Consider the following 12,589-nt stretch of genomic DNA (forward strand, 5'->3'; position numbering starts at 1 on the left):
ACCATTCCACTTCGGCCAGTATTAAACAACTACATTGGCTAACAGTGAGACGACGGGTGGAATTCAAAGCCCTATGCTTAGTGCACAAAGCATTTTATGGAGGCGGGGCAGAAGACGTGCAACGATTATTCCCCCGGTACATTCCTTCTCGTTGCTTAAGGTCTTTGGACAGGGATTGGTTCTTCCCCCTAAGTTGAAACAGGTCAGGTGGGGGGGAAGGGGGGGCGCTTTTCATTCCTGGCAGCCAAACTATGGAATTCTCTCCCCGTCTCTCTCAGATTACAGCCCTCTCAGTCCATTTTTAGGAAAACTATCAAAACCAGGCTTTTTTCATAATCCAGATCACCCTTTTTAGCGCCAAGACGCCTCTGTATAAGTACGCTTTACAAGTATTCTCAGTCAGTCATAAACGCCTGACACTCCAAAAACCGACCAAACAGCTTCAATCAGCTTCCATCTCCCTCGCAGACATCCCACAGATCGTCGAACCAACACCAGAGGATGCTCCTTCTAGCACCTGCCAGCCAAGGCTTGGAACAACCTCCCATTGCACCTCAGTATTGCATTGTTTCTACAGGAATTCAATAGAGAAGTAAAGATCTGGATGTTTGAATAATCAAACCTCCATGCAATAGCAACAGCTCCAGAACCTCAAGGCCCTCACTGGTGATTTGCCACACTTTATAAATGTTTCATTGATTAAAGGGTGAATTAAGCACACTGCAGCGGAACGTTTAACTGAGTGGGACAGTAGGCCCCATTCTCATGATATTGGAAATAAGGACTGCTCACACTATTGATCATTGTCACTGTATGCTGCCACCATCGTGTTCATGCTATTTAACTCCTGCTGAAGGCAATAACCTTTCACCAAACAATGTTAACACTTTGGGCACCATCCCCAGTCTAAGAAGAGTACAATCTGTGAAACAGATCTAAGTCATGGTGCACAAGCATGACCAAAAATCATGCTAAATTTGCAGCTATTCACTCAGGGCAGGGAAACAAGTCTGTCCCCATGCGAGGGACTTTTCCATCCAAACACTGGTATTTAAAGACTCAGGCAACACTGTTCAAACTCAGTTTATTTATTCAAATATCAAAATTATCATTAGAGAAAGTAAAAAGACAGAATTAGAAACCAATGTAATATAAACATAACAGAACCCAATCAAGCTGAACAAGCAAAACATTTAGAAGAATAGAAAATCCCCAAAGAAAATCTATGAAAATCTGATACAAGTATCACATTGTGGAAACTTGGCAGAGATTACTTTTAGCGTGAGCTGAAGCCATTTTGTTTTTGGCATCCATTTTAGTTAAGCCATGTGTTTGCCATGTGCCTCCCAGTCTTCGCTGTTGCCTGCTTCTCTATTACGCCTGAGTCATCATCTATAGTTAGCTCCTGCAGCACTGACTCCGAGTACTGTGCATGCTCAGGGACGTTTTACCTGTCATGTTTTTAACTGTCAGGCTATTTTAACGGATGTCAGCAGTATTATACCTCCTACCATTTTGTTGACTAAGGGATTCTCATGTATCCTTGTATGTGAACATCATTTTAAATGTACACTTGTACTGCCTCTTTTTAAACCACCATGCTTACACTGGACTTACTACAGTATATAAAGCCCATGGTTTCTGTACTCCATGTGATGCCTCATACATTGCCTTAGGGGTCTGTATCCATGTAGTTCCACTCATGAGTCCTAATAAAATAGTTTCTTAATATTTTACAGCTTCCGTGCCAATCTCTACTTTGTCAGTCTAAAGGACCAGTGCTCAAAAGGGCGAACCCCTGCACCAGGTGGGCTCCTGAAAAGGTTCATACCCACAACATTGACTAATCCTCTACAATGTTTTGGACAATGAAGTACACTGATTCAACGCCATGCCACTACAGATAGTAGTGGAACTGAAATGCTACATGCACAGCAAACCAGTCAAACTATTAGTTTCCAAATCACCCCAAACAACAGAAACTTCAAAAACATTTTAATTAATCACATTATTTGTTACATGAAGGATATCATACTTTTAATACAGAGGCCTATTTTACACAGCCACAACAACGGACATAGCAACGGCGGCGTAGCTGAATAACCTTGCAATATTTCAAATGCACCCTTTCAATTAAGGAAGCTGCAGAAATTATACTTTACACATACAGAAACGGACCATGGGCGAGACTGAATTTTGAACCTTTTCTGAAAGAATGAAGACATTGCTAATGCACAACATATAAGAAAGAATTTCTCAATAATGCGGAAAAGTTATGATAATCGAACCAAGCCTATATTAAGCAAAAATATTCTAATAACATAATCACCTAACACTCATGTTGTAATGTACTGTGATCATTGCTCGCCGGCCCCTAGGCTGACCATGGCTAGCCCCAGATTGTCAAAAAAGGACCTAGGAGAAGATGGCATCCACTGTAGGTACATGTTGTAAAAAACTGTGATCTCTGTTTCTGTCCCTTCCTTGACCCTACTAGGTGAGAGATCTTCAACAGACTACATGGCAGGTGAGAGCATCCATCTAAGGATCTGATTTAAACCCGCCCGACTCGTCCTCGGCATTCCCAGGCACAAACACATCAGCCAACACCTTCAAATGCTCCACTGGCTCCCGTGGAGAAAAGAGTCACCTTCAAAATCCTCACCTATGCCTACAAATGCGTGCACAACACCAGGCCCAAATACCTTAACAACAGCATCAATTACCACTTACTCAAATGGAACCTCCGATCTTCGAACCTCGCACTGGCCGAAAACCCACGAGTCCACAGACCTAGAGCAGGTGGGAGATCCTTCTCTCACATTGCGGCCAAAACCTGGAACGAGCTCCCAGCAGACATCAGACTCGCCCCTTACCTGAACACTTTCAGGAAGGCCATCAAGACCTGCCTTTTCGGCTAATGGAGCTGCGAACCACCACACCTCCCCCCAGCGCCTTGAGACTCTCACAGGTTAGTTGCACGCTCAACAAACCCGATCGATTGCTTTAGTTTGCCAAATGGATATTTCGTCCTTGTTGCCAATACTTAGTGTTTTTCCGTTAATATGGTTTTATTAAGATTTTGGGAAGTTTAACCAAAAAAGTAAATGGGCGGAGCAAATAAAGCAACTATACAGCCAAGGGTGGAGCCTCAGAGCACAGGTGGCAGTTGGTGCACGAGTAGAAAAAGAGCTAGCGCCCACATGAACAGGTGGAAGCTAGACCTCCTGTCCATAGTTGGCAGCTATAACTACTATGCAGAGCTGGAGGTTACAACCCCATGCAATGCTGCAGGTTAAGACCCCAAGCCTAGATGGATAGTGGAAACTCTGGAACCCTTCGGCAAAGGTGGAGGCGCTTGTTTTTGCCTTGTTGGGGGAAAGAGTCCTTCCTGGTTGGTGTCCTGGTGGTGACGGAGTACTTGGAGCCTACTATTGCTCCGGTGGATGCACCTGCTGCTGCCGGTATCTGAGAGGAGACGCGCTGACCCTGGAAGGACTGCAAGTCCCAGGGTACACCGGGAAGTGCATGGGAGAAGCCCGGGCCTAGGGCGGGCCGGTCCTTCCACGTCATAGAGCAGGCCGGGCCCCCCTCTGACATTTGTTCTGAGAAAAGGTATTGTGTTGTGTTACACGCTTCCCGACAATGGTAAAGAAGAAAATCACCGGATCTTAACCAAATGGAGGGGTAGGGGCCACTCTTGACTCTTATTTAGTGAGAGCAGCCAGTATGCTAACCCAGGAGATTGAAAGAACTGAAAGGAGTCTTTCTATGGACTCAGGGCATTCTATTATTGCTATTGTACATGACATTCCAGAAGACTGTCTCACAGCTATTAACATTAACTCCAGGGTTACCACGGGATCTGATAGATTTGGAACCAATGCCTCTCCCTTCTACAATCTGTCATGATCATCCCCAAAATGCTTCTATATTAGGTCTTTCTAAAGTTGCTTCATCTTGTGTTTCCTCGCTGCTTGCTCCGATTTCAAAGAGGTGTACTAGAGCTGGTGGACTGGTACCTCCTACTAAAGCTAAGCAGCAGAAAGTGGTAAGGAACCCAAAATCAAAGCCCAAATTGATTAAACAAATTGGCCTTAATAATCAGTCATCTATGGAGGACTTATCCATCTCTCTTTGGGCAACCTTAACGGAGAGCAGACTAACTTCTATTGAGGAAAGGGTTACTGTACTCGAGCAAACTAGTGGCTCGGTTCTCTCGAAGTTCAATCTTTAATTATAGCCCCAGCACAAGATGAGCACTCTGGTCTGACAGCTATGCCGAAGGGCCGACATATGCAGGTGTCTCCCCCCAAGGGTGTAGTTCATCTTCCCCTTGTTGTGGATAGACCAGCCATCCATGATGTAGCCCCAAATAGCGTTATCCTTAATTCTAATAATATGCACGCAAATAAACAAAAAGGTGACTCCTCTTCCACCCTTCCTATTCCCTCCTCAAAATCACAAAAACTCCAGCAAGAGAAAGGGTCCTTTCATTTCGTTCCAGAGGCCATTCCATTGGTCCTTGTCTTGGCCAATGCTCCCCATCTGGGACCAGGCCAAGTGGAATCATCAGCTACTTTAATTGATAAAGCATTGCATTGGTTGATTAATAACATGAAGATGTCTGAAAGGGGTGGTCAGCAACTAGCAAGGGAAATCATAATGGCCAGAAGGGTGCCATGGGTGGGATATCACGAGAAAAGATTTGGGGGAGATTGTATAGCTATCAATTTCTCTAGCCCTGAAGTGTTATTCAATGTGTTGGCTAATTTACTCCCTCCTCAACAAAGGGCTTCCGCAATAATACCACTAACCCTAGAATTCTTCTATGATAGGACAAGATCCCCAAGGAGAAATATGAGTTCTAGGCCTAATTGTTCGATTGCATGTCTGCCATGTGGGAGGGAGACTCCAACTTTGTAATCGTTTCGGAGCCTTGACTGACATGGAGGAATGCGATTGACTACAGGCTGACACTAGACATCTACTGGAAAACACTTTATTTAACACACGAGTTTGAGTTCCCAGTTCAAAGCAATGAGGCTACTAACCAGGATACCATTCCACTGAACCCCCTTTCGACTAGCTTACAGGCCAACGATAGGGCCGTCCAGGAATCTAACATACCTCTATTGGCACATTCCAGTCCCCCTATAGATCAAGGAGACCTTATTAAGAATTTGTTCCTGATTATTAACCAAACCACTCAATCTATCATTGCCCAGTTGACACTTGAGAGAGTGGCTGACATTTCAGTAAGCATAGAGAGATCTTTAAACGTCAGGGCAGGTTCTAAAACTATTGATAATATGTCCTTGCTCTCATGAAATATTGCAGGTATTGGCCATAAACTATTGTCTCCGGATTGGTGTAGTTTCATTGATCAGTATGACATTTGCCTTTTCCAGGAGTCATGGTCAGTGGTCCCTGTTTTTCGTGTGGGATTTCTTAATTTTTATAGCCCTGCAATAAAAAAGTCCAAAGGGCGACCCATGGGTGGTCTGGTGGTATGGGTTCGCCAGAGACTGCATTGCAAAGTTCAGCGTATTTGGTCCCCAAATAACGATATTTTGGTGGTTTAGCTTGGATGGAGCCATGAGTGCTCTGTGGCCATTTTTAACGTTTATGCTAGGGGGCTAATTGGGGGGCATAGTTCAGAGATAATATCTTCTCTTGACTCACAGTTAGATGCTTTATCTGACCAAATTGTTCCAATTGTGGCAGGGGATTTTAACACCACTTTTGAACCACTCGGCCAAGAAGATCAGGAGCTATCTGCTGAACAGGATTTCAGAAGGCGTATTCCTAAACTTGAGGTACCAGTTGAAAAAAGATGGTCAGCAGCTGCAATTCAATTAAAAGCGATGTGCCTGGAAAGCGGACTAGAGCTGCAAATGGGCAAACTTTTTCTGACCAGCTGAGAGCTAATACTTTTGTTAATGGGCATAATAGTAGCCGTATAGACTACTTGTTGGTTGATATAAGACTATGGTATAGTCTTGTGGATATGGTCGTAATGCCCCGACTCGAAAGTGACCTCAACCCTCTTTATTCCACATTTCTAATCCAAAAGGGGGATAGAAGTGAGCCACCTAGGGGAGGTGTATTAACACTTGACATTGTCGCTTCCAACGAAGTGCGCCACGTCAGATGGAACAAATTTATCGAAAATCCAGTTAAACTGGCTGCTCTTAAAGAAGAGGTTTGAGTAAAATGGCCTATCTAAATACTCAAATCAATGGTTCGGATTTTTGTCAAATCATGATAGAGGTCCACACGCGACTCTTTTCTAGTTTAAAAACCTACTTTTTAAAAGAGTTAAAAGCGGGTAAACAGGATGTAATAACCAATGTGGCTAGGTGGTACAATGAGGCCTGTATTATTTATCTTGTATTGTGACAGCTGTTAGTATTGTGTGTGCTTTTATGACCTGCTGTTGAATAAAGCTTTTTGAATTGAAAGGTGGAGGATAAAACCATAAGTGGAAGCTAAAATACTTGTGTAAAGGTGAGGGTTGAAACCACTATTTACAGGTGGATGTTAGAACCTTGGAGCACAGGTGGAGGATAGAACCCAGATGGAGAAGGGGCGAGTACAACTTTTTTGCACATTATGCATCACGGGAATTCATACAACGGAGAGGCACTAGCGGAACATCACAATTTTCTGCCTTAATCACAGTCAGACACAAAGTGGAAAATTATTTTGTAGTACTACTTTTTCAAGTGGAACCTCGTGAAACTTATCTACAATCATGGAACAATTGCCCATGACCAGAAGAATGGTCAGTGGAGTCTTATTGATCCTTTGATCTTTGGGAATGTAATTTATCTCAAATTGAGGATTCAAGACCTATATTATGTGTGGCTTCAACTACTTTCACACTCGCCATAACACCTTGTGCACATGGACAGCAACATGTGTGTGCCATGATTGGAACACTGGATTAATGGAAAAGAATTGTAGAGCTGTTCTTAATTTATGGGATCAGTTTTACATGATACTTTTTTTTTTAACAAGGACTTGGCACAAACATTTTTAGTCTATGTGGTGCCTGCCACTGAACACAAACATAAACCACAGAATTTAATGGGGCAATTCAAATTCAATTCAGTCAAGTACAGAAGAACAAATAAATGCTTAATAAGAAAGCCTACTCTTTTTGTAATACCTCACAGGCTGACCAGATGTTTCATAATTGCTGAGAAAGTCATGTTTTGTAACCATCTGTCCTAACAGATTTTGAAAATGTAGTATATTCTGGTTTCAGGGGGTTACATTTCATACTTTTCTCTCCGCCCCGGTGCAGAATCAGTTAGAAGGCTAAAACAGATAGCAATTGAATAACATATAATACTTAGTATAAAGGCTGTATTTAATTCCCAATATACCCTAATTTCTTTGATTTCTATGCTGACAAGTGCTGTCAATTAAGCCAGTCTGTGCACCTTGGTAACTGCAAAACTGTTATTTCTACTTGTATGTCTTTGGCATGTCTCAGTTTTCAGTTTCGGTAATTTGATCACTCTACCCTTCATACATTGTGTGATATGAGGTAACCCACTAGAGTGCAATTTTTAGTAAATACTTTCTTACGTTCAGTTCATTCTCGTGGTTTCTGTAAGGTGTGAACTTTCACTTTATATTCCTACCTAATGAATGTCTTGTCAAAGTCAGAAAATTCATGTTTTCTAACAACTGTGGACTCTCTGAGCCTTGTCACATTCAAAAACATTAATATTGTTTGTCTGTGGTTTGGACATTCTGGTGTACCAGTACATTTATTTTTGTGATGAAATATTTATCACATTTGAAACATTGATATGGTTTCTCTCCAGTGTTGGATATCTGCTATTGCATTAGCTTATCCTTTCTACTAAATGCCTTGTCACACTCCGTGCGTTCACATGATTCCTTCCTTGTATAGAGATTCAAATGTTTATTTAGTGATGAGTTTGTGACGAACTTCTTTTCACATTGAGCATATCTGGGTTCTCACCATTGTCAGATTTCAAATTATATAGTAGTCCAGTCTTTGTACTGTATACCTTGTCACATTCAGTACACTGATGTGGCTTCTCCCGGTGGAAAATCTCAGATGAGAAAACAGTCTTCCTTTTTGTGAATAAATGACTTGCCACATTCTACTTTCAACGGCACATTGGAGCTCTCTTTGTTATGAATGCATTGTCTCATTCTAATCAGTGGTATGGCTTCCACCCTGTATGAACCTATCAATGTAAAAATGGTCTTCACTTTTCAATAAATAGTGTGTTGGATTGAGTACATTGATATAATTTGCCCCGGTGTGAATTCCCATGGTCTGTCTCCTGTGTGGGTTCTCTGATGTTGCAGTAAGTGTTTTTCTAATGAATGTCTTGTCAAACCAATTACAAACATATGATTACTTCCCATGTGGATTCTCTGATATAGTACTAATAGGTGCTTTAAAGTGAATGCCTTGTCCTATTCAGTACATTCATATGGTAATTCTCCGGTGTGGACTTAATGATGCAGCATTACGATGTTCTTTGCAACAAATGCCTTGTCACATCAAGTGTATTCATATTGTTTCTCCCCAGCGTGGACTTTCAGATGTAGCATTAGGCAGTCCTTTGAAAGAAACCCCTTTTCATAATCACTACAACCATAATGTTTCTCTCTAGGGTGGATTTTCCAATGTCGTATTAGCATGTGCTTTAGAGTGAATCACTGGTCACATACAGCGCATTCATATGGTTTCTCTCCAGTGTGGATTTTCTGATGTTGTACTAGCATGTGCTTTAGAGCGAATGCTTTTCCACATTCAGTACATTCATATGGTGTCTTTCATATGTGGACTTTCAGATGTTTCATTAGGTGTGTCTTTCTCCTAAATGCCTTGCCACATTCAGTGCATTCATATGGTCTCTCCCCTGTGTGGGTTTTCTGATGTTCCCACAAGTGGTGTTTTCTACTGTATGCCTTGTCACATTCAGTGCATTCATATGGTTTCTCTCCAGTGTGGGTATTCTGATGTACCATTAAGTGCTGTTTTCTAAAGAATGTTTTGTCACACACACTACATCCATAGGGTTTCTTCCCAGTATGGATTTCCCGATGATATTCTAGCTGGTGCTTTAGAGTATATGCCTTATCACATTCAGTACATTTATATGGTGTCTCTCCAGTGTGGATTTTCTGGTGTCGCCTTAGACTTCCCATAGCAAAAAATGCCTTGTCACATTCATTGCATTGATATTTCCTCCCGGTGTGGGTTTTCTGATGCTCATTTAACCGCTGTTTTGTGATAAATGCCTTCTCACATTCACTGCAACCATATGGTTTATTTCCAGTGTGTCTCTTCTGATGTAGTATAAGCGTGTGCTTTGTAGTGAATGCCTTTGCACAGTCAGCGCAATCATATGGTTTCTCTCCAGTGTGAGTTTTTTGGTGTTGCTTTAATTCCCCTTTTGTAACAAATGCCTTCTCACATTCACTACAACCATATGGTTTCTCTCCAGAGTGGAGTTTCTGATGTCGCAAGAGATGGCCTTTTCTAAAGAATGCTTTCTCACATTCACTACAACCATATGGTTTCTCCCCGGTGTGGATTTTCTGATGTTGTAAGAGATAGTTTTTTGCAATGAATGCCTTGTCACATTCACTACAACCATATGGTTTCTCCCCGGTGTGGATTTTCTGATGTAGTAAGAGATAGTTTTTTGCAATGAATGCCCTGTCACATTCAGTGCATTTATAAGGTTTCTCCCCAGTATGGAAATAATGATGTACAATAAGGGCTTCCTTAGTAATGAATGCCTTGTCACATTCAGTGCATGTATATGGTTTCTCACCAGTGTGCAATCTCTGATGTCGTATTAGGGATTCACGTGTATTGAACGCTTTGTTACATTCCGTGCATTCATATGGTTTCTCTCCAGTGTGGACTCTCTGATGTCGTATTAGTTCTCCGTTATTAATGAATGCCTTCTCACATTCACTACAACCATAGGGTTTCTCCCCAGTGTGGATTTTCTGATGGTGCTTTAACAGCGCTTTTGTAACAAATGCCTTGTCACATTCAGCACATAAATAAGGTTTCTCCCCAATGTGGATTGCATAATGTTGATTTAGCTCTCCTTTTGTAAAGAATCCCTTGTAACATTCAGTACATTTATGTGGTTTCTCCCCTGTGTGGACTGAATGATGTTTCATTAACTCTTTTTTTGTAATGAATGGCTTGTTACATTCTGTACATTTATATGGTTTCTCTCCTGTGTGGATTTTCAGATGTCGCATTAGGGATTCCTTGTCACTGAATGCCTTGTCACATTCAGTACATTTATATGGCTTCTCTTCAGTATGCATTTTCAGGTGTCGCATTAGAGAGGTCTTTCCAACAAATGTCTTGTTACATTCTGTACATTTAAATGGTTTCTCCCCCGTGTGGGTTTTTAGATGTTGCTTTAGATTTGTCTTTGCAGCGAATGACAGGTCACATTCACTACAACAAAAGGGTTTCTCTCCAGTGTGGAACCTCTGATGCTGTTTTAACTGCTTTTTGCCACTGAATGCCTTGTCACATTCAGTACATTTATATGGCTTCTCTCCAGTGTGGAATCTCTGATGTTGTTTTAATAGCAGTTTGCTTATGAATGCCTTGTCACATTCAGTACACTTATATGGCTTCTCTCCAGTGTGGATTTTCAGATGTTGCATTAGGTTTGTCTTTGCAACAAATGACCTGTCACATTCACTACAATGAAAGGGTTTCTCTCCAGTATGGAATCTGTGATGTTGCTTCAAAAGCTCTTTGCTAATGAATGCCTTGTCACATTCAGTACATTTATATGGCTTCTCTCCAGTGTGGATTTTCAGAAGTTGCATTAGGTTTGCCTTTGCAATGAATATCTTGTCACATTCTCTACATTCATGTGATTTTTGCCCAATGTGGACGTTTTGTTGTCTTATTAGCTCTGCCTTTGTAATGAATGCTGGATTAGATTCAGTTAGTTTAAAAGGGTTCCCATCAGTATGGACAGTCTGATGTGACTGCAAGTTTTCCATTGTTATGAATGTTTTCCTCAGTAGGGCTTGCCTGATCTATCAGCAGGTGTCCTTTTGCATGCAATCTGACATTCAGTACATTCATATAACTTCTTCCAGGTGTCAAGACTCTTTTCATTGAATGTCTGCCCACATTCCTTACATTTATATGTTCTCAGTCTTGGGTAAGCAACCTTGCGCAACTTTAGACGGCCTGTGGCCCTGAATGTTTTATCACATTGAGAATATTTATAGTCATTCCATTCTGTGAACCAAAGTCACATTAAATAAATATTGTCTTTCTTCTATGCTGACTTCATGTGCTCCTTATATAATACTATAAAAATTGCTTTGAGAGCTTTAGTACATTCAGAAAGTTTTCTATTCCCTAGTGTCTCTCTGGTTAGTCTTTTTGAGTCGAGTATTTTTTTTCACGTTGCTTGAGAGCGTAGATTAAGATATTTTATTGATTATGAACAGGTCTTCTTGTAATAGGTTTCAATGCCCAACTATGCCTTTAAAATAGCCTTATGTCCTTTCCATCTTCCATTCTTAAAGCATTTGTTTAATCTGTAAAAAAAAAAGGAAATCAATACTAAATAAACTATAATTATGATCTAATCTTTTTCAGAAAGCCATATACTGCACATTTATAAAAAAAGTGAAAGAAACTCTGAAATACACTTAAGTCTTCCCTGTTTTCAGTTTCTATTTGATGTGAACTGCAGATGGGGATTAGTTAGTGTAAAAATTAGTGGTTATCAGTGTTTAGATGTTTTTAAGCTGAGCAAATTCATTTTCACAGTTTCTATCTAGGGCTTTCAGAGACTTTTGCTTTTTACTGTTTGCTTTGTGCATGGACGTTGCAGGATAAACAGTGTATATGAGGTTCCCCGTGCTGTGGGTACTCCATGGAACAATACCAGTCATTTGGATTACTTCTGCCCAGGAGCTCCCTTGACCAGAGGGGGAAAAACACTAGATTAACTCATTAGTAAATTACATGCTTGCAGAAGCACAACATGACCAGCTCCTCACCAAGATCTGCCCTTCTGAAAACACAAAGTATTAAACATATATCAAGGGTGACTATGCACCGGGCTTCATTTTATCATACAAGCAACCACGATACATTGAGTAAAAGATGTGTTTACGTACATTTACCATCATGCATTGGGAAGGACAATGGCAGTCCTGCCAGAACCAGTGTGCAACACATCCCTTGACAATCTTTTGAGCATATAGTGCTTATGGTTTGTTCTACGCCAATCTTTACAGTCTAGCACTGGGTTAGCGTTCTACATCCGCAGAGATTTTCTTAGTTGTTTGCTTTAAGCCTTGGATTCTACATAATACAACGTTTCTGCTGAAACATCTAAAAACAAAAATACAGACAATAGAGAAATGTAGACAATTCTAAAAGTTGCAGAAATATGGAATTTTGTAAGGAGTAATTTCTGTAGATCAAAGGTTCTTAACCCCTTCTCTACTAGCCCCTCCTCCCCCCTCCCCAACGCCCAGTGAAAAGCCTTTTTCTTTGGCTATTTGGGGTAGTTCG

At 41.1% G+C, this 12,589-nt stretch overlaps 2 protein-coding genes across 2 annotated transcripts in view; one reads left to right on the plus strand and one right to left on the minus strand.

Moving 5' to 3' along the window:
- Positions 1-12,589, plus strand: part of LOC147709815 (uncharacterized) — a 1,100,435-nt gene that overhangs the window by 816,322 nt on the left and 271,524 nt on the right. The gene's annotated exons all lie outside the window — the stretch shown is intronic.
- The window catches only part of LOC147709819 (uncharacterized), a 62,483-nt gene continuing 50,961 nt past the window's right edge, over positions 1,068-12,589 (minus strand). Inside the window, exon 2 of the mRNA XM_086928273.1 lies at positions 1,068-11,601. Coding sequence (XP_086784399.1) covers positions 8,833-11,052 — 2,220 coding nt within the window. The 5' untranslated portion in view covers positions 11,053-11,601 and the 3' untranslated portion in view covers positions 1,068-8,832. The remainder of the gene's footprint in view (positions 11,602-12,589) is intronic.

Source organism: Lissotriton vulgaris, chromosome 6 (assembly GCF_964263255.1).
Source record: "Lissotriton vulgaris chromosome 6, aLisVul1.2, whole genome shotgun sequence".
In the NCBI taxonomy this organism is placed as follows: Eukaryota; Metazoa; Chordata; class Amphibia; order Caudata; family Salamandridae; genus Lissotriton; species Lissotriton vulgaris.